Source organism: Canis lupus, chromosome 13, assembly GCF_048164855.1.
Source record: "Canis lupus baileyi chromosome 13, mCanLup2.hap1, whole genome shotgun sequence".
NCBI classification, from domain to species: Eukaryota; Metazoa; Chordata; class Mammalia; order Carnivora; family Canidae; genus Canis; species Canis lupus.
In genome coordinates, this window is record NC_132850.1 from 2,295,285 (window position 1) to 2,317,444 (window position 22,160).

The 22,160-nt window shown below is 37.4% G+C and overlaps 1 protein-coding gene and 1 long non-coding RNA gene across 6 annotated transcripts in view; one reads left to right on the top strand and one right to left on the bottom strand.

Annotated features, from left to right (window-relative positions):
- Window positions 1–22,160, top strand: part of FOXJ3 (forkhead box J3) — a 141,777-nt gene that overhangs the window by 24,058 nt on the left and 95,559 nt on the right. For all 5 annotated transcript variants that reach the window (XM_072771645.1, XM_072771646.1, XM_072771648.1 and 2 more), the window contains exon 3: window positions 19,244–19,568. In XM_072771645.1, the coding sequence (XP_072627746.1) occupies window positions 19,244–19,568 (325 nt within the window). The remainder of the gene's footprint in view (window positions 1–19,243; window positions 19,569–22,160) is intronic.
- The window catches only part of LOC140602328 (uncharacterized), a 57,858-nt gene that overhangs the window by 11,642 nt on the left and 24,056 nt on the right, over window positions 1–22,160 (bottom strand). Inside the window, exons 2-4 of the long non-coding RNA XR_012005279.1 lie at window positions 14,258–14,385; window positions 13,146–14,096; window positions 10,569–10,651 (exon numbers count right to left, since the gene is read on the bottom strand). This is a non-coding gene — a long non-coding RNA (uncharacterized lncRNA). The remainder of the gene's footprint in view (window positions 1–10,568; window positions 10,652–13,145; window positions 14,097–14,257; window positions 14,386–22,160) is intronic.

The following is a 22,160-nucleotide window of genomic DNA, read 5'->3' on the forward strand; positions in this document are numbered from 1 at the left end:
CTTATAGTAAATAAGTAAGGCTTAAAAAGTAGAAACTAAGTTGTATATAATCCAGTAGTCTTAGGTTTTTTGAAGTTGCTAAATCCTTTTTACAAATTAAATCTTACGTGAAATCCTGTGAATAAAAGCATACAGGACTTTTTGTTTGCTTATTAGGTTTTCATGTTCTACCCTCACAATTGCCCCTGAGGTATTGTTGCAGTTCCCAGAGCACAGTTTGAAAAAATAACCTAAATCTAGTCTGTTAATTGAAATCTTTCAGACTAGAATGTGAACTGTTAATGGTAGCATGTCCTGGTTACAAGTAACTGCTGGAGCAGTATCATGTATTTCTTTGGTATATTGAGCACCTGGGTATGTTGTTGGGCACTATTCTAAATGCTGACTACAGCAGTGAACATAACAGATAAAAATCCTATAATCATGGAGCTGCATTCTGGTGAGGGGATAATTAATAAACAAGAAATATCTGTTAGTATATATAGTGCCAGAGCAAGCACAAGAAGCATGTTAGTGACAGTGATGAGGGCTAAGTGAAAAAATAGTGAAGGGGAATGGGAAATAATAGGGTTGTGTGTCATTTTAGTCAAGGAAAGCTTTACTGAAAATGTGATATTTGAAAACCTGAAAGAGTGATGGATTCTTCCATTTGGGGTATATGGAATATGAACATTCCAGGCAGAGGGAATCCAGGAACTGATAGGCTTGAGACTTGCCTTGTGTTTTGGAAGACTAATGAAGAAGTCAGCATGGCTAGAACAGAGTAAGTGATGAAGAGAGTTGGGAATGCCCAGTTTTGGAGGGCAGAAGGAGAGAGAGGAGAGATAAAAAGCTGTTAGAGCTATGAATGTGAAGTTAGGGAATCCTAAGGCTTGAAAGCAATTCTGGTGGTCTAGAATGCCACAGAAGAAAAATGAATTTGCATTTTTAAAAAAGATTTTCTGTATATTTGGCAGAGCAAGTGAGAGAGCAGGGGCCGGGGCAAAGGGAGTGGGAGGAGCAGGCTCCCCACTGAGCAGGGAGCCTGACACGGGGCTTAATCCCAGGACCCTGGGATCATGACCTGAGCTGAAGGCTGACACTTAATCGCTTAGTCTACTGAGCCACTTAGGTGCCCCTGAATTTGCATTTTTATGTACTTGAATTTTCAGCAGGCCAACGCTGGCTATCCTTTGCTTCAGTAGAAAAGCTTTACTCTGCCATTATGGCACTTCTTTCCCTGAGAATGCATCTCCAGCTTATCATGGAAATAGATGGAGAGGTTGCTTTTCTACTTTGCTAGAGTGTATGTGTCCTCTGTCCATACCTCCAGATGAGGGACACCTATATAGCTCTGAAAAGAACCTTTTAAAAAAAGAGACTATCATCATTTCTTTTTTTTTTTTTTTTAAGATTTTAAAATTTCTTTATTCATAAGAGTCATAAAGAGAGGCAGAGACATGGCAGAGGGAGAAGCAGGCTCCTCACAGGGAACCCAATGTGGGACTTGATCCCACGACCCTGGTGTCATGCCCTGAGCCAAAGGCAGACACTCAACCACTGAGCCACCCAGGTGCCCCTATCATCATTTCTTTGATTTCCAAAGCTGCTTTGGAACTAATTGACTTAATAGTGCTCAGAATGATGGGAGGAGTCATTTTACCCCCCTCCCCTTTTTAATATTTAAAACTTTGAATATGGTTATATTGGGATATTTTGGAGACTTTGATCTACTGATTAGACTTCCTAAAAGATATTTTAGTTGTGAGATATGCTGAAATAATCCTATACTAAAGTCATTGAGATTTTAAACCTCTTTGAGTATTTATGTGTAGGCTTAAGCCTATATGTGACATTGGGTTAGGAATAATGTATATCTAACTTCTGTGCTTGGTAGAATTATAGAATTGGAAGGAATGATGAAAGAAAAGAACTGTATGTTATTTGATCATTTGTAATATTGTATTATAATTCTTGTGCATAATATTCTAGAATCAAATTTTTTTTGTGCATATAGCTATACCGTTAGCATTTAATTAGTACTCTGTGGTGTCTGAGTTGGATTATTTAGTATCCTTATATACATCTTTCATTTTTGTAATATTCTGTATGGTCCATCTATGAAGCATGAGTTCCTATTCTTAAATGTGTTAGGGTAGAAAACTGTTGCTTGTCGTTGGTTTTTTTTTTCCTTTTTTTTGGCAACTGGAAGCAAGTATAACTTAATGATATAAAGAAGAGGAGAAAAGAAAGACTATTTTTTTTGATGGTGGCGATAGGGGAGGAATCTGGATTACTGAAACCACAATGAACTTTAGTTTACTTTTGCATAGTCTTCTCCAAACCAGAAATGGCCTCCCTTGTTGCTTAACCAACTGAGCACCCAGGCACCCCTAAACAAGTTACTTTTGACACTTCTTTGCTTGTTATTATGGGTAGCATTGAATTTTAACAGAACTTACTGTAACAGTATTATATTCTATATAATGAGCCTTTTTTTTTCTTTTAAATCAGTCAGGTCCCAGTTAGAGGGCAGAAACCACACCGTTTGTTTGAACAGAGATTTTTCTTTTTGAAGATTTTATTTATTTATTTGACTGAGAGAGAGAGGGAGAGAAAGTGCACAAGTAGGCAGAGCAGCAGCCAGAAGGAAAGAGAGAAGGAGCAGGGAACCCGATGTGGGGCTTGATCCCAGGACTCTGGGATCATGACATGAACCAAAGGCAGACACTTGAGCCACCCAGGTGCCCCTGAATAGAGATATTTTAACAAAATGTTAAACAAAATGATTTAACAAAATCATTTACTAGATATAAAGTTGTTAAGTAGGTAACAAAGGATAAAAATAAAACTATCATGGAGAGAGACACTTCAAGAAGCATCTATCAGCACCAAGGGCTTAGAGACTAAAGGGAAAACCTAGAGACTTAGGAGGAAGGGTTCTGTAGAATCAAAGCTCAGACCTCTGAGGAAAAGACACTACATGGCTGGTGCTGGTGTCTGAGCTCAAAAGAAGGGTCCCACAGGTTTGAGCCTCAGACCTTTGAGGAGTGGGCATTGACTGGACTTGGTGTCTTTCACAAGTCTTGGGAGAACTATAACCTGGATTCACTTCTACTATGGGAGGATATGCTGTTATAGGAATGAGGAAATCTTTGCTGGGGTAAAGCCCAAAGAACAGACAGGAAGGCACCAGTATCTTTTTCCTACTCTGGGGTTTCAGTCCATCTTGAAATACTGGCTCTTGGCAGCCTGAGAGACAACCACCTGGCAAAGTGCAAACATGGTTTGCAGAATCCCAGTTTCAGCATCATTAAGGCAGATTGGAAAGAAGGGTGGGAGTTTGGAGCTGAGAGGCAATAACTTAATAACTTGTTCCAGCTAACTACTGAGAAGTAGGGTATAAAAAGATGCTTTTTCAGATCTGTTTTGCAGCCAGTGTTTATCTGATTTTAGTAGAATACTTACATGTTGCTAAAAGAAAAAATCCTAATTTTGTAAATCATGTGAAATTATATTAAAATTTGATATAAGATTCACAGTGATTCTTTGCAATCTGAATCTATTGCATTCATATCCTGAGTTTGGATAGTAAGAGTCTAGATAGTGAATAGTGCATCCTCTCCATCTGTTCAATTCCTCAGTTTTGGATAACAAGAATGAGAATTCAGATGATGATTGATATGGTTTCTATTAAACAATAGAATCTTAAAAATTTAGCAGAATCTGCTTGGTTCCTGAGTTTGTATAAGATAGATTTAGGGCAGTCCGGGTGGCTCGGCAGTTTAGCGCTGCCTTCAGCGCAGGGCCTGATCCTGGAGACCTGGGATCGAGTCCCATGTCGGGCTCCCTGCATGGAGCCTGCTTCTCTCTGCCTGTGTCTGTGCCCCTCTCTCTCTCTCTGTGTTTCTCATGAATAAATAAATAAAATCTTTTGAAAAAAAGTATAGATTTGAGTCCTGAGATGTACCTGTATTTTATTTCTAATTACAGAGTAAGAACGAAAGCTTACCAAAAAAGTAGAAACTTTCCTTGACATTTCCTTTATGTAGACAAGTAAACACATATGTGTATATAACCTACTTCTTTTGCATGTTGTAACAATAGATTATTATAATTTGGTTTGATTAAAGCAAAATAAAATTTGATGTTTCTTTAGACTTGTTTAGTTGAGGCCCTTTATGTATTTCTGCATAGAGGATTGATTTTACAGTTCCCATGTATATAAATCTTGGGACACTGGTGGTTATCAGTAGCACTATAAGTAGTTTCTGGTGACACCACCTTCTACATGAGATCTCGTTTTTTCTTTTTTTTTTTTTTTTTCCTATTTTTACCCGAATTTTTGCACTTTTTCCTTTTTGTTAGGCTTCTCCCTTAAAAATTATTTATTTTAGAGAGTGTGTGTGTACTTGCCTTTGTGACCTGGGGGAGGGACAGAGAGGGGGAGGGAATCCTCAGGCAGACTCTCCACTGAACACAGAGCCCAACATTGGGCTCCATCCCACGACCCTGAGATCATGACCCTGTCAAAATCAAGAGTTGGCCATTGAACTAACTGAGCCACCCAGGGTACCCTTTTATGCTTCTCCCTTAAAGATGCCTTTTATTATTGATCCAATCTGTCTGTTTAGGATATACTAGGAAACACATACGGATATTTTAGCACAGGAGAACCTCATGTGTTAGTGTCCCAGATAAATTTCCTGTCCATCTGTTTCCTCATTTCTCTTCTCTTGATATTGATGACCTTACTATTTATTTAGAATGACCAGAAAAGGGTGGATTTATTTTAAGACCTCTTATTGCCTTATTTCTAGTAACAGGCTTGGTATTAATAAGGCAGCTCTGGTATATAGTCTTAGAATTAGGTAAATACAGGCCTAAGTTTCTGCCACGAATTACCCATATGATCTTGGAAAGTTATTTCACTTTACCCAATTTTGCGGTAACAGGGTTGTTAATGCTTATCTCACTGGTCCGTTAGGATTCGTGGGATTAAATATATACATAAGTCACCTGGCGTATTTTTTCTTTTCTCTTTTTCAATAGTAGAAAGCAAAAGGGATCATCATTTTTAGAATAAAAGAGGGCAGATTTGTATCCTTTGCTGTTAGCTCAAGAACATGAGAGATTTCCTCTATTTGCTCTGAATTCTTAGATTCTAAAGTAACTGCCAGTAGTGTTCAAGTTTGCAGCAGGCCTTCAGGCTAAGGATGTTGCTGACATTGAATATTATATGTTTATTATATTTATAATTTTACGCTATTAGGTCTCTCCCACACAGTGGCAAAAATAGCCATTGTTTATCCTTGTTACCACGTTTATCAAGCTTTTTGGGGGAATTGATAGAATCTATTAATTTGCGTGTTTAGGTGTGGCATATTCCAATTAAATAAAGAGTAATGAGAAACCCTCTCAATTTTGACAATTACAGAGACTTTTCTAAACCATATTTTGAATTTTTCTGGCTTATATTGTAAAGCTTTATTGTCTGATACAGTAGTCCTTAGCCTCATGTGACTATTTAAATTAAATAAAAATAAAAACAAAAAAATCAGTTTTTTAGTTACACTACATTTTAATTACCCAGTAGCTACACACGGCTAGTGGCTATCATACTGGATAGCACACATACATTTTCATTGTTGCAGAAAGTTCTTTTTTTTTTTTTTTAAGATTTATTTATTTATTGAGGGGGTGGGGAGAGACACAGGCAGAGGGAGAAGCAGGCTCCATGCAGGGAGCCCGACATTGGACTTGATCCCGGGTCTCCAGGATCACACCCCGAACTGTAGGCGGTGTTAAACCGCTGCTCCGCCGGGGCTGCCCTGTTGCAGAAAGTTCTATTGGACAGTTCTGGCCTTGAGCATCCTAAATGTAATTTTATCTTTGATCTTAGATGACAGAATGCCCCAGGGCTTCCATTTCTGATTATTAGGTATTGAAGAGTATCACTTGACTAGTCATTGACTTAAGGATATTATTAAAAGTTAACTTTTGCGACTAAATATTGACTTTGATATCTAGCATGTATGGTGTTCTCACTACTAGACCAGGCATTATTTAAGCATTTTAAAATATATTAATTATATCCCTCCAACAGCTCTGTTATAAGGCTGATACCATTGTTGTCTTCATTTCCTAAGTGAGGAATTAGAGATATAAAAGTTAAGCTAAATTGAAGGATATGCAGGGAATGAAGGGACAGAGCTGGGATTCTTATGTAGGCTTTGCTCCAGTGCCCATCCTCTTAATCATGAAGTTCTGCCTCTTGGCTGTCAGTATTCATCATAATTTGAGGCTTTTTCTTAAGATGAGGGATGTCAAAAATATTCTACTTAATTGAGGATACTAGAAAAAATTATAAAAGGGAAATAGGGCAGCCTGGGTGGCTCAGCAGTTTAGCACCACCTTCGGCCCAGGGCGTGATCCTGGAGACCCAGGATTGAGTCCCATGTCAGGCTCCCAGCGTGGAGCCTACTTCTCCCTCTGCCTATGTCTCTGCCTCTCTTTTTCTCTCTGTGTCTCTCATGAATAAATAAATAAAATCTTTAAAATAAAAAGGAAATATCAATTCAGGAAACTGGAGAGAAAAGTAGAAAACTAGTGAATTTACGTTCTCTAAAATTGAAAAAAAAACTTGTTATGAAAGGCAGCAGGTTTTTTTATAGGGAGGTGGAGAAATTTGAGTTGTCACGAATTCATGTATGTGGGGGAAATGATATCAGAGGTAATAGGGAATAAAAAGCATCACTGGGTATGTTGGCAAAGTAAAAGAGTTAAGTATAAAATCTGTGCCTGTCAACAGTGTATAAGATAAAAAATAGTACTGAAAAATAAAAAAGTGTTATGATTTGATTTAGTAAGCTTAGTTTAGTCAAACTGCTTGGCTGCAAGTAAAGGAAACTGGCACTGGATATGTTAAACAAAATAGAAAAGAAATTTATTTGTGGAGAATATGGGAGTATTTCACAGAACCAAGGGGATAGTTGGATCTCTTGAGGGGCTAGAACTTAGGTTCTTAGGAACCTAGGCAGTATACTCTCTTCTCTCTTGCTTTTCTCAGACTGTAATTTGTTTCCTCATTTCTACAAACCAACTTTCTTTGCCTTTTTTGGCACATGGCCATCCCATACCTCTCAAGTTCATAGCTGCTTCATTCAGGAGGCCATCTCAAACCTAATTTCAGTCCTAATTCTGAGTTCCTAAGGAGGAAAATTCAGGTGAACAACTTAGGTCAGGTGTCAACCCTGGTTCTCCTCCTTTAATTTGTTGGTATAGATATGACTTTCAGGGCCCTGGGGATGCAGATAACTCTGAGAAAGGGCATGGTGAGCTAAGCAAACTACTGCAGGAAATATCTGATACAAAGCAGCACGTATCCAGTGTTGGGTGAGAAGAGTTAGGATTTCAAGAGAGGATTTTTTTTTAGGATTCAGACCCTTTTCTTGTAGTCATACGGGTAGTGAATGGGAGACTAGATTGCCACCTTCCTTTTAGAATTGTGCATTTGGAACTGGAATCTTGTTCCAGTTCTGTTGACTTTGACAGATACGTATTGAATACATACTCATTATGTGCTTACTATCATTCAAGATTCTCATAGAAACAATAAAAGAAAAGGACAACAGAAAGATTATTTTGCCTCATACTGATGCTTACTTGAGAATCTGAGGGATAGGTGCTTATGGACAGGTCCCTGTTAAAGGTTATGGTGCTGATTGGAGATTTTAAGCTGAGGGACCCCTTTCTTTGCAGTTAACCTTCTTTCTTTCCCTTTTTTTTTTTTTTAAAGGTGTCTAATAGTTGTCATTTGTTGAGTGTCTACTGTGTGCCAGGCATTAACTGTATTCGCGTGTTCCATATATATTTTGTCATTTGCTACTCACAGGAAATCTATGAGACTTACAGGTTTGTTTGACTTATCTAAGGATGCAGTTAATAAGTGGGAGAGTGAGAATTCAATCTTTTTGAGTGACTGGAAAGCCCATACTGGAGGCGCCTATTTGGGTCAGTGGTTGAGCGTCTGCCTTTGGCTCAGCGCCTGATCCTAGAGTTCCGGGATCAAGTCCCACACTGGGCTCTCTGCTTCTCCTTTTGCCTATGTCTCTAGCTCTCTCTCTCTGCATCCTTCATGAATAAATAAGTAAAATCTTAAAAAAAAAAAAAAAAAAAAAAGCCCCATGCTGTTTTCATTACATTGTACTATATTGGAAACTGTGATCTTCATGATGAGTTATAAAATTAAGGTTATATTAGCCATATAACATGGTTCTTAAATTTTTTGGTCTCTCAAAAATTATTTAGCATCCAAAGAGCTTTTGTTTATGTGTTATATCTGTAAAAATTTATTATATTAGGGCTTAAAACTAGGAAAAAATGAAAATACTTATTAATTTACATAAAATAACAGTAAACCCACGATATGCTAATATAGACAACATGTTTTATGAAACATTAACTGTATTTTACAAAACAAAAAAAATGAATAAGATTGGCATTGCTTTACATTTTTGCAAATTTAGAAACTGTTTTAATAGAGACAGCTGGATTCTCATCTCTGCCATTGCGTTCATTCTGATGTGATATCACCCATCACATAGCATCTGAAAAGCTCCATTGTACACTTACGAGAGATGAGAGTGGAAAACACAGATAACATCTCATTATGAAAATTGTTTTGATCCTTCAGATCCCCTGAAAGGGTGTCTGGACAACACTTTTAGGATCACTGAATCAGAGACATGACATGTAGAAGTTGAAGCTGTTTCTTAACATTTTCTGTGCAACATATTTAACCCTAAAAGGTAAGATGGGATTACCTTCCACTATGTCAACCTCTGCCAGCACTGATGCCAAACTACTGGTATAATGTATGGTGAGTTGGAACAGTATGGTTGTAAGAGGTTAGGATAAACACTGAGAGGATGAATTAGTGATATGTGTCACTCAGAGGACTTTTATTATATATACTACATATATATGTGTATATATATATACACACACACACGTATTTTAAAGTAAGTATAAGGAGTATTAATAGCAGATTCTGTATGGGTTTTTAACTTTTTTTAAGAGAGCTCCTATGCACAAGCTCACGAGTGGGGGAGAGGGAGAGAGAGAATCCTAAGCCAGGCGCCAAGCTCAGCACTGAGCCCTACATGAGGCTCTGTCCCAGGACCCTGAACCAAAATCAAGAATTGGACACTTACTGAGCCACCCAGGTGCTCCTGTGTGGGTTTTTTTTTTTTAAGATTTTATTTATTTATTCATGATAGTCACAGAGAGAGAGAGAGAGGCAGAGACACAGGCAGAGGGAGAAGCAGGCTCCATGCACCGGGAGCCCGATGTGGGATTCGATCCCGGGTCTCCAGGATCTCTCCATCTCGCCAAACCGCTGCGCCACCCAGGGATCCCCTGTGTGGGTTTTTAAATAACAGCTAGAAAGGTGACTTCGAGTGTTCTTGTGTTAAAGGGACTAGTGTTCATCAGTCTTTCCAAACTACTCAGAGATTCTAGTAGGTGAGTGAGATTTAAATGTAAAATACAGTATTTACTTGATGACAATGTAGTTGAGTGGTTAATGTCCAAAAATGTTTATTTTTCCTTCTCACATTGTGGAGCAAAAGATACCTTAGATGATAATTATACATACAGTGTGAAAATATCTTTTGACCACATGATCCCTAAGTTTGTACCTTAAATGGAGTTCTAAGAGTATGGCTTGTATGAATTCAGAATACAGTTTTTTGAATCTAATATCATATGTGGGGTAACTTGGAGAGAATCTGGAAAAGAGCAATAAATATATTAGGGTTCCAAATTCAGATACTATTCGAGTAATTCTGGACTTTAAACTTAACAGAAAAAGGAACTCCAAGTTGTGTTAATACTGTACAATACGTGAAGTATCGTGAATAGAATTCTGACCAGTTCTCATTTTCCAAGAGAGAATTTAAAGAATTTTACTTCCCATAGCAAAGGGGATATATATTAGCCAGTTAATAATTTTAATTTTTAAAGGAATTTATTTTTAAAGTAGTCTTTATGCCAAGTGTGGGGTCAACTCATGACCCCAAGATCAAGAAATGCGTGCTCTTATCAACTGAGCCAGTAAAAAATTAAAAAAAAAACAACAACACTCATTGAGTTACATACCTTAGAACAGACTGAGTTAAGTTGTGAACTTTTCTTCCCTTGAAGATCTTAAAAGAATATTGTTGGTCTCCAAAATAGATAATAGCAGGATTTTAAAAAATGACCTACTGAGATTCTTTTTCATCTCTGATTTTATGATAATAGCTCTGAAATCATAGTAGTTTTACAAATGACAGTTGCCTGACTAAATCTCCCAGATTTTTGCTTGAGCTGTGTTGTGAAAATTCTTGGAATTTTAGGAGGGGAAATAGAAGTTGTGAAAGTCATGAGGTTTGAAGAGTGACCTTCTACTATTTGTGTATTGGATTCCTTCTCCTAAATTGATTCCTTCACCTCTATTTTCACTTCAAACCAGTGAGGATTTTTCAGCTTATTTTTTTTAAAAAGGTCATTGCTTATAGGAAGTTTAAAGGCTCAGTTATTCATACCTTGGTGGGGATTAGTTTGATGCTGTCCATTTATTTCCTAAATGGAGCAGAGACCAACTGTCTTGAAGAGGTGCGAGTTTTTACTGAAAGAGAAGATCAAGTAATTATGCATTATATGATACCAACATGGTGGCCAATATTAGAGGCTTAGGGCATGTGAGATGAGAGAACCAAGGTATAGAGGGTAATTAGAAGTATGCCAGATATAAACCATATTGAAATTTTGTCAAGAACAAGCTGATCTTGCACCAGGAAAATGGAAAAGCTTCTTTCTTTCTCCCCCGCCCCACATTACTCCTTTGTCTCTCTGCTCCAAGATATCCAACAGGGGCTTTTTTTTTTTTAATTAATTAATTTATTTATGATAGTCAAAAACAGAGAGAGAGAGAGAGAGAGAGGCAGAGACACAGGCAGAGGGAGAAGCAGGCTCCATGCACCGGGAGCCCGACGTGGGATTCGATCCCGGGTCTCCAGGATTGCGCCCTGGGCCAAAGGCAGGCGCCAAACCGCTGCGCCACCCAGGGATCCCGAACAGGGGCTTTTATACTCTAAGAACTGTTGAGTTAGAATTCCTTTATGGAATAAATAGGATTTTGTGGTCTGCTTCAGAAATCATCGTCACATCATCTAATTTCTGTGGGGAAGAGTATGTTCTCAATTCTCATATGTAGTCCACAAACAAAAATTTAAAACCTTATCCTTTCTGGGTCACTTTAGTGTAAATAATTGAATGAGGGGCTCATTTCCATTGAGGTGGTTAAATGATTATTTTGTCAGTTAGGGCATGTAAGTCTAAAACTACTGAGTAAGAATGACAATCATTTAAAATTTAGAAAATTCTGGGGCACCTGACTGGTGCGGTAGAGTTCGGTAGAGTTTGCGATTCTTATTCTTGGGGTTGTCAGTTTGAGCCCCACATTGGGTATAGAGATTACTTAAAATCTTATTTAAAAAAATGAAATAAAATTTAGGAAATTCTGAAGAGTATGAATCTGATAATAAAATTGTATGTTAGAAGCTATTCTTAGTACTTTGTATGTATTAACTCATTTAGTCCTCATTTAATCCTCACAGCAATCCTTTGGGTTGGATGCTATTTTTATCCTCATCTTAACAAATGAGAGAACTGAAGACATTTACTTGTGTAAGGTCACATAGCTTAAAGCCAAAGAGTTTGGGTTCTAACCCAGGCAGACTTGCTCAAGAGTCTGTGTTCTTCATTACTAAGTCATATCTAATGTAGGACGCTGTTACTTTGTTGAAATTAAACTAGGAAACTTTGAGTTTGCTGGTATATGAAAACTAAAGTAACACCAGCTACTTTTGCTTGGAAATAGCTTAAATTTTTACCTTTAAATTAGGTAAAAGTAGCTTTAAATTTTTACCTCATTTATAAGATAAAATTTTATTTTTTGTCTTGACTATAAAACATAAAGTCAATCTGTAGATTATTTTATTTCTTTTTAGATTTCTGCCATAAGCTGCCCCTGTGGGTACACAAATATTCATGTGTACTTTCTCCTATATATTGAACTTATTTGTTCTTTCCAAAGGGGAACAACCCAGAGTTTCATCCAGTTATTATAAATAACTGAAAATCTAAGCTCTTTAGGTACACAGTCTTTTTTTTTTTTCCTTTGGTACACAGTCTTTTTCATTAGATCGTAGTGTGGGTTTTTGTGGTTCAAAGTTCTGTAAACCAAAGATGAGTTATTGACGTTCTAACTAATACTAGTGGTAGGGAAGGAATTAGGATAACGGTGATTGAAGCTATTATTCAGAAAAGGGGATTATTAAGTGCATTATAAAATCTTACTGGTTAGGAGTGACAGTGACTCCCTGATAGTATAATACTTGATTTTGTTCTTTGATAGGGCCTCCATTGTCTCCTATGCCTTCTGAAAGTCTTAATCTTGTCCAGTGTCTTCCATAACCACACCTGAGATGGGTATTAGTGAAGATGCCCTTTCTGGGAAATGTACGGCTTTTATAGGTCACTTCTTGTTGATGAATTTGGTTATTATTTTGGAAACTTAAGAGGCTTTTGCAGTCTAGTCTCTTTATCTCTCCCCACCTCCCATACAATTATCTCAAAACACTTAGTTTCTAGATTTTTTGCTGCTTTGATCCAAAGTGCCTGCCCAGACAGAATTTTTCAGTGTGAAGATTGTGCCCTTTGTGCTCTGTTTACCCAGGAATTTCCAGTCTTGTTTTGGTGCTGTGGAACCCCTTCAACAGTCTGGTGAAACCTGTGGATCCATCTCAGAATGATGTCTCAAAATTCACAAAATAAAGTACTTAGGATTACAAAGGAAACCAGTTATATTGAAAGACGATTAGCAAAATATTAACTTTGAAACATAGTAATATGTGCTTTTAACTTACTAAATAAAATATCTATTGGCAAGTCTAATATAATAGCACAATTTTTAAGTAATTAAGTTTAAATTAAAAAAGTTGAGATTCTGCAACATTTGCATGTGAGAAGAATATATTGTGATTTTTATTGGTAGCAAAGTCATAAGTACTATGATTTGTCTAATTTCATAATTAAAAGAAATGCTAAATTTCACTTACAAGTTGGTGGAAATAAAGAGTATTTTTTCACCATCCAAGTTCATTGGCCTCTTCTGGCTTCTGAGGGAATGATGATTCTGATGAGGCCATTTGAAACAATGGTGGAAATCATGGGTGGAAAGACAACACCCTTACGACCTTAGTTTTGTGTGGTAAGGTACCAGTCTTCCCTACTGCCAAGGCTGTAGTTTTGTAGCTACCATTCAATTACTTCAGTTTGCTACTTCAGAAGCAGTTGGTGTTTTTTCAGCTATGCAAGACTTTGAATTATAGGACTATTAGCTTGAATTGCAGGCCATAGGCAGGGAGTTACCCCTCCCTTAGGAAATCTGCATTTTCTCCATCTCTGCTTGCAACTCTGAAGTTTATTTCTCTCTCAGGACTTTAAGTGATAAGAAGCCAGCACATGCCAACATTCTGATTTCTTTTTTCTAGATTTCTCTCCTTGCTATAGCATTAGTTGACATATGGTTTGTTTCAGTTTCTGTAGATGACCACAGTTGACCAAATCCTTCACTCTCTTTTAATAAGGTCACCGGTTTTCCAGCTAGCAATATCAGAATTAATGTTTGCTTCATCAACTCCCTTAAGGGTGCCTTATTTTAGTCTCTGTTACTTGTATCACCCCACTTCCATGTCCCAAATTTCATATTTGTTAAGAATTGAATTCATCTGCTGGTAGATATCTTTTTATAGTAGTTAGACACATAAGAAATCTGGAAGGTAGGCAGTTCAGGGTTTGGATGGCAGCTTCACAATTGTTTCTCAAAAAACTCAGGGACCCGGATTCCTTCTCTCTGTTCCCATATCCTCAGTGTTTGGCTTCCATTTTCAAAGATCACCTTATGATCTAAGATGACTGCTGGAGCAATAGCTCTTGTGTTCACATTGCAGAGAGCAGGCATGGCAAAGAGGTGCAATGCCATCCAGAATGAAATTGAGATTATATTCCTAAGGAAGAACATAAAAACAGATATTAGGTGGCAGTTGATGGTTTCTGCCATAGATCTTACTTCTTGTTGCCTTGAGTGCTAGGTTCTGTAATAGGAGTCACATATTTTAAGGTGTGTGTGTGTATATATGTGTGTATGTGTGTGTGTATGCACACATACCTTGATGGGTCAGTCGGTTAAGTGTCGCTTTGTTTTGACACATGTCATGTGAGATCAAGCCTGAGTCCATCGTGGTGCTGGGCATGGAGCCTACTTGATTCTCTCCCTCACTCCTTCCCCTCTTCCCTCTAAAAAAAAAAAAGGAAAATATATATATTCCTTGAGATGCATGTGATCAGAATTATTGCTGTGGTAATTACAGAAATTTCTTTTGAGTTTTCAGTTGCTTAGTTTTTCTTAGAAGTTTTATGATAAATGGGTCTTGTGATTGTTCTTAAGTCTTTTTTTTTTTTTTTTTTTAAGATTTTATTTATTTATTCATGAGAGGCAGAGACATAGGCAGAGGGAGAAGCAGGCTCCATGCAGGAAGCCCAATGTGGGACTCGATCCTGGGACTCCGGGATCATGCCCTGAACCAAAAGGCAGATGCTCAACTGCTGAGCCACCCAGGCGTCCCTTTAAGTCTTTCAAGATGAAATGCCAAGTGCTAGGAATAGAGTGGGAGGATTCAAGAATATCTAGGTCATGACATCATTATCCTCATTATTATTATTTTCCTTGTTGTTGTCTTACCTTTATTTAGGAAGCCAACAATATCTCTACCTTTTCCCTCCCTTTTCCCCCCCTCCTTTTTGATACTGTTGAAAGCTTGAAAACTTCCTGAGTAATTATTGATTACTCCTTGGTAGTTAGGGAGGTTGCAGAGGGAGGCCAAGCAATATGTTAAAGTACCCAGAAAGCTTATTTGAGATATCAGTGGCAGTGTTTCATAAAGTGGGATTAGAATCCCTTCCTCTCCCCCATCTCATGACTTAATGTTGAGTTGTTATATCTCAGTGCTGTTTACAGTCTCATTTTATGCAGAAAAGATTCCTCATGAAACTTTTTTTTAGCAATAAATATTGTTACAGAGTTAAGAATTTAAGACTTCAATTTTCCATGCCCTGTTTTCTCCTATAAGTAACATTATCTTTTTATCTTTGCTTCCATCTTCCTATTTTTCTCTGCTATTCCAGAACTGTCTCTGTTCCTGTGTGGTGCTACTTGTCAGTCTGAGTCATACTTTTTTCCAATTCATAAAGTTCTTGAATCCTGTGATTATCCTTACCTCATGCTACTGAGTCCTTTTTTCGTTCACTGCTTCCTTTTAGCTTGTCATTGTGTATGATTTCACTTTTTTTGGGAAGGATCACATTCATACCTTCATTGGCTAGTCACTGTTCAATCATTTAACCATTTTTCATTAACCCTTCACTTATTATGTTCTTAGGCATTAGAGAGAGAAAAGAATAAGAAAGTTTCTTCTTCCAAGGAGCTCATGGTCTCTGGGGAGATAGATAAAGATAGTTATAATTCTATGTAAATCCTGGGATAGAGGTGTTGATATGCTACTATGAGAGTAGGTTCTAGTTCAGTTTAGGAGATGGAAGAAGAGTGGATTGACCAGGCTTTTGGCGGGGGTGTTTAATCTGAGACTTGAAAAGAAGTAGAAACCAGCTAGGCAGTGTTAGAAGGAAAAGACGTTCCAGAAAGGAATGTTTTTAATCCAAATTCTGTGTTATTTTTCAGATAACATGTACCTGGCATGGGTTAGTTAGTATCTGAAGTATGGGTACTCTTCTCAATGGGGAGGTAAGAGAAGAGGGAATGAGGGTGTAGTAAGCTTAGGTGTATGACGCAATTATATGTATGAAACAGCATGGTAAATGCCATATTGAGGTTATGATTGCTCTGGGAATTTAGAGAAGGATTAATAAAAGATTAATAAAAACTAAGGTAGTTGAAAATGAGTTTAGATTTAGTATAATAGGAGAAAGGGAACCATTAAAAGTTTTGGGGCACAAGGACGTGAAAATAGTGTTGCCAGATTTCTCTTGGAGTGTATGCATGGACTCTGGAGGTGATTAGCAGAGAGGAGTGGTAAGAAATCAGTCAGGGAGGCCAGCTAGGAAGCTTTTGGAATGAGGTGAGGTAATGAGGGCCTGACATTTCTTAACCAGATTTCCATAACCAGATTCCTCAGAGCCTCTCATGCTGTTTTTAAATTTACCACCATCTGTTCTCTTATACAAGTGGACTTCTGTCATCACCATTCCATTAAGAGGTTTCTTTCTAAAGTTACTGATGATCTGGCCAAATCTAATGGTCATTTTTTGTGTTCTTCATGCTTAATGGAGAACCATTGCGGCAACCAAGTGACACACAGCAGTGGAAGCACTTTTTACCTTACTACCAAGAATATATAAAATTTAAAAATTTGTGGGCGCCTGGGTGGCTCAGTTGGTTGAGCACCTGCCTTCCACTCAGGTTGTGATCCTAGGGTTCTGGGATTGAGCCCCATGTCAGCCTTCCTGTTTGGCGGGGAGCCTGTTTGTCCCTCTCCCATCTACCTGCTGCTCCTCCTGCTTGTGCATGCGCGCGTGCACTCTCTCTCTCTGTCAAATAAATAAATAAAATCTTTTAAAAATTTTAATAATTTGCAAACAGAAACCCCACTTTCTAAATTATCTTGTTTTCTTTATTTCTTAATTTTTATTTTTTTAAATAATTTATTTTTTTTAAAGATTTTATTTATTTATTCATGAGAAACAGACAGAGAGGTAGAGACACAGGCAGAGGGAGAAGCAGGCTCCATGCAGGGAGCCTGATGTGGGACTTGATCCTGGGACTCCAGGATCACGCCCTGGGCCGAAGGCGGTGCTAAACCGCTGAGCTACCCAGGCTGCCCTATTTCTTAACTTTTAAGAAATGATTTTATTTGAGAGAGAGAGAGAGAGAGAGAACATGAGTTGGGGGAGGGGGAGAGGGAGAGGGAGAAAGCTCCCAGCTGAGCAAGGAGCCAACACATGGCTTAGTCTCAGGACCCTGGGAGCATGACTTGGGCCGAAGGCAGTCGCTTAACTGACTGAACCGCCCAGGCGCCCTTGCGTTTTCTTTATTCCCTAAGTTCCTATAACTTATTTCATCCTGGCAACGAGCATGTCATATAATGCTGAGATTATAGAGCAGGATGGTAAGTTGTTTTTGTTTTTATTTTTAATCTCTGAAGGTGCTGTGTAGAGAATTTAAAGTTCACATTTTTAGAGGAATATATAGAGTAGAGATGGAGGAAATTTGAGAAAGTGAAAAAGGTAAAACTGTGGATGAAAATATCCAAAGAGCAAGATAATAGGTCTCTACTGGCAGTACAGATAGACTCCTCAAGACTGTCTCTTGATTTATAATTACTGTTGCCTAATCTGGTTTACTTTATACTCCAGTAGTACCCTCGCCAGATAATCCTAGAGTAATATTATTATTAACTAATGCTTAACGGATGTTTCTTCTGTGTATATGCTACCACATTTAATTCTCAAAGTAATATTTTAATTTTTTAAAGATTTGAGAGAGAGAGAGAAAGTGCAGGTGAGCGTGCTCCAGCTGGGGCCAGGGTGGGGGACAGGGGTGTGTGACAGGGGAGAAGAAGAGGGAGCAGCAGACTCCCCACTGAGCAGAGAGCCCTGATGCAAGACTCCATCACAAGACTCTGAGATGATGACCTGAGTTGGAAGTCCATGCTTAACTGGGTGCAGGTGCCCCCTCAAAGTAATATTTTAACTGTAGGAACTATTACTGTTTCATTTTACAGATGAGAAAGCTGGAGTTTAGAGATGTTAATTTCCATTTCCTGGACCTAGTAACTAGTAGAATTAGTATGAACTCCGATCTCTCTGACTTGAGAGCCTGCATTCTTTATCAGTTCTGTATTGGCTCCCAGAAGTGCATATCCCAAGCACGTATGCCAGAGTCCCTTTTGCAGCCATTTGGGATGAGGGCCCGTATTGGATTTTATTTGCCACAAAATTTTTCCTTTCGGTGAGGTACTTTGTTTTTTCTTGTTACTTTGATAGCATTTAGAAGTCTGATTCTTCTCTATCACCACAGTCATTATTCCTGTTTCTTTAATCCCATGGTAGACAGGTTTTGTATCTTCTGCTGAAAGTTAGCAATTCCAGTGTGAAGTGTCAAGCTTTGTTTCTATGTTTTTATCCTCAATTCTACAAGCAGCCTTTTCCCTTCTCCGGAATATGTGTTAACCTGGCAGATTTTGTTTTTCTTTTCTTTCTTTGGGTTGTAATGGCCTGAATTTTTCAGCCTTGGAGAGAAATACATTACAGAATCCAGATCATTAGATGTTTGCATTAGACCGCCCTGAGTTTTTAATGCTTCTTGCTATCCATTTATATGATTTTATCTCATCTATCCTACACTCCCAGATCTTTAGTTTTCTTAAGCTTGTTCATTGATTTTTGTGGTGTTTTACTTATTTATTTTTTTTAGCTGCCTTGGTACTGCCTATCCTCCTCTTCTCTTGTTCATCAGTGTCCTTGAGTTTGCATTCCTCTTTTCGGTCAGCTCCCCCAGCTAGCTTGTCTGCTTACTATTCTTGTCTACGCTTCTTGCTTTTCCTACCTCCCACCTGCTCAGCTCTACCTTCTTTTCTCCTTGCAAATTCCTGTGCTTATTTCTCAGTCACTTTTCTGACTTCTTTACTTTGGATAGTCTTTTGTTTGTATGACTCCCCTAAAATTTGTGTAAAAGAAATGCCAAGTGTACAGTCTTAAGATTTTAAAGGGCCTGCGGTATTGGTGAGTAAAGAGCTGGACTGCAGACTTATTTTTCATACTATGATCCTGTTGCCCTATTTAAAGTGACAGTCTTTTTTAGAAACATTGGCATTGGGATCACTTTGTGTGTAGGTATTGTTCTGAATCTTAAACATTTTAAAACCAAATTTATTGTATTTTGGAGAGGAAAAAATTTAAAAAGATTGGAAATGTTGAGCCCTTAAATATTTGTTTTGGTCATTAACATACTCAATCTTTTTCCTCCAGATTTAACTCAGGCTTTCCCTCACTTTGGAACTCCTAGATTTGTGAATATTGGATATTTTGAGAAGCAGGGGTTCTTTCCTTGATATTGACTAAGGAGTCTATTTACCTTCAGGATGACATCTGAACTGGAGAGCAGCCTAACATCTATGGACTGGTTACCACAGCTCACCATGAGAGCAGCCATCCAAAAATCTGATGCTACACAAAATGCACATGGAACAGGAATTTCCAAGAAGAATGCACTCCTTGACCCAAATACAACACTGGACCAAGAAGAAGTCCAACAGCACAAAGATGGGAAACCTCCATACAGTTATGCCAGCCTCATTACATTTGCAATTAATAGCTCACCCAAAAAGAAAATGACTCTAAGTGAGATTTACCAGTGGATCTGTGATAACTTCCCATATTATAGAGAGGCTGGCAGTGGTTGGAAGGTAAGGATTTTATTTAAATTATTATTTTTATGCTATAAACATAAAAATGGCTCTATTGAAGATAAAGCTTTGTAGGGGCTTATATAATTAAAAAGTGAAATTCTGATGATTAGTCATTTTTAAGATGTCAGACAAGTAAAATTTTTTTATTAAGTGATTAATTTTATCTTTGATGGAATACCAATTCGTTAAAACTTTATTATGTTGCATGACTGAGAGAACATAAAGTAAGAACAGAGATAATTAGCATTTACTGGAAAACAATACTTACAGCTCAGGTAAGTGGATAGTGGGTCTTTAGTTTAAAAAAAAAGTATTGTAACTAGTATTGTTTTCCTCATCTAAGGTTTTTTTTTAACTTTCATTTTGAAAGAGTTTTAGATTTATCGAAGAGTTACATAAATAGTCCAGAGAGTTCCCCTGTGTCCTTCAATCACTTCCTCTATGTTAACATCTTAGGTAATCATAGTACAGTGATAAAAACTGAGAAATTGATGTTAGTTCAGTACTTTCGAGTTTTTTCTTTTCCTTTATTCCTTCTCTATTAATTGGGATTCTTTTGTATTCAAGACTTCTACTTTCTCGTTTTATTTACTTATTCAGTCTTTTATTTTGCATAGTATGCATTCATGGACATTTATTTGTGCTGTCATTATTTGTCAATCAGATAGTTGAAGCTTTGGCCATAAAGAGCTCTTAGAAGTTGGCTCCTGTGCCCTTTTGATTTGGCCCTGTTATTTTGTTTGTTTAGCACTTTTTAACTTTCTGGCACAACAAGATGTTCCAGGCTCATCTTGTATTATTCCTGTCCACTCGTAGAATCAACCAGATTTTAAGAAGCCCTCGTTCCTCATCTAAGCTTTTTGATGAACTGTCAAATTGGTTTCCTACCTAATTTATGTTCTACAACAAATAATTCAATTTAACTTTCTTTTGTGTCTGCAGATATTGTTTATATTCCCATATGAGAATTACCCAGTTGTATGCTATGTAGGGTATGTGTATATGCATGTGGAAAAAGGGAGTTTAGAGTTTTAGATGGTAATTACTCTTGTTTCTTTTAAGCCTTCCTGTCTCAACACTTTTGTCTTTTTTGTTTGACTAGATTTATTAAAGATATTTACTGATTTATTATGCATTGATGATGTGCTATGCACCATGTCAGATAATCAGGTGTCTCAAGGGAAGGGATTTTTAACATATCCACTTCTATTCCATGTCCTAGTACAGTGCTTCCATTTAGTAAGCCTAGGAAATGTGGTTCAAATGAAACCTTGAATCTTGGTCCCAGCCTTCTTTCATAGCTTTACTTTTTTCTAGTTCTTTCTCATGCATCTTTTTTCTTTTGCCTATTCCAGCCTGCTAGCTGTCCCTGGAAATAAAAGCTGTGATTTTTTTTTTCCTTGCTTTCAATTTTCTCTTATTTGTCCTTGGACTTTCTGCCTTTTTTTCTAGTTGGCATTATCCTATTTTGTCTTTCAGCTTGTGTGTTACCTCTCTCCTCCCTATAGAACTAATCTCTTCTGTTTCCATATGCTTGATAAATAACAGCATCATAGACTTTTAGATTTTTGCTTAAATATCTTGTTTCATTAGTTTTTGTTTCTGTACCCAAATACTTAAGTGATAGTTGCTTTTATTTCTATGTGTCAGGTGCTTTACTCCCAAGTGCCTTCTGACATCTTTGTCTTTTTAAGTCACACAACAGTTTTAGGAAGTAAGTATTGTTACTGTCCAAATTTGCAAAGTAAGAAAACTGAGGCTTAGAGAACTAACTTTACAGTTTCTCAAAGAATGCAGGAACCCAAGATTTAGTAACAAACTTGGAGATTTGGAGATTTCAAATCTCATGCCTTAACCATTACACAAGGCCTATAATTTTGTAAACACTGTATAAATATTTATTGAATTTAATTTTCCAAGATGGTCTGTCTCTTAACTGGCCAACTCAGTATGAGCAGCAATTGTTAACAGTATAATATGAATAAGAGTCTACTCTTAACAATATTTCATTGGAGGAAATACATAAAAGTATTTGATCCATGAATAAAAAAAAAAACATCATTTTAACCAAGTAGTAGTGATCCATGTAAACTGTGTGCTCTGGCTTTAGGCACTACTATTCAGTAGAGTCCTTCTGTCAAGATTTCGGATGAGGGAAGGCAGATTTTGATAAACCTGTTTAATATTGGAAAAATATGGTGGCTAGGGAATAGACATGCCAAATTTGAATAAGTGGCTTTGGCTTAGAAAGCCCATCAGGGATTCATGGGTCTCTTTAACTGGTTGTAAACCTAAATATTTGCTGAAACCAGACAGGTGACATAAATGAGTAAAGCAAAAAAGATGCCTAACAGAAGAGTGCATGTCTAATGTAAGGCAGCTGTGCTCTAGGCACTTGTTGCATTTTAGAGAATATGACAGATCTTACATCCCCCCACCCCCTGAAAATTCAGAAATCTGGATTTTGTGTGTTTTTTCCCTATTTATTTATTTATTTATTTATTTATTTATTTATTTATTTATTTATTTATTAAATTTTATTTATTCATGAGAGACACAGACACACACACACACGGGGGGCGGAGGGGA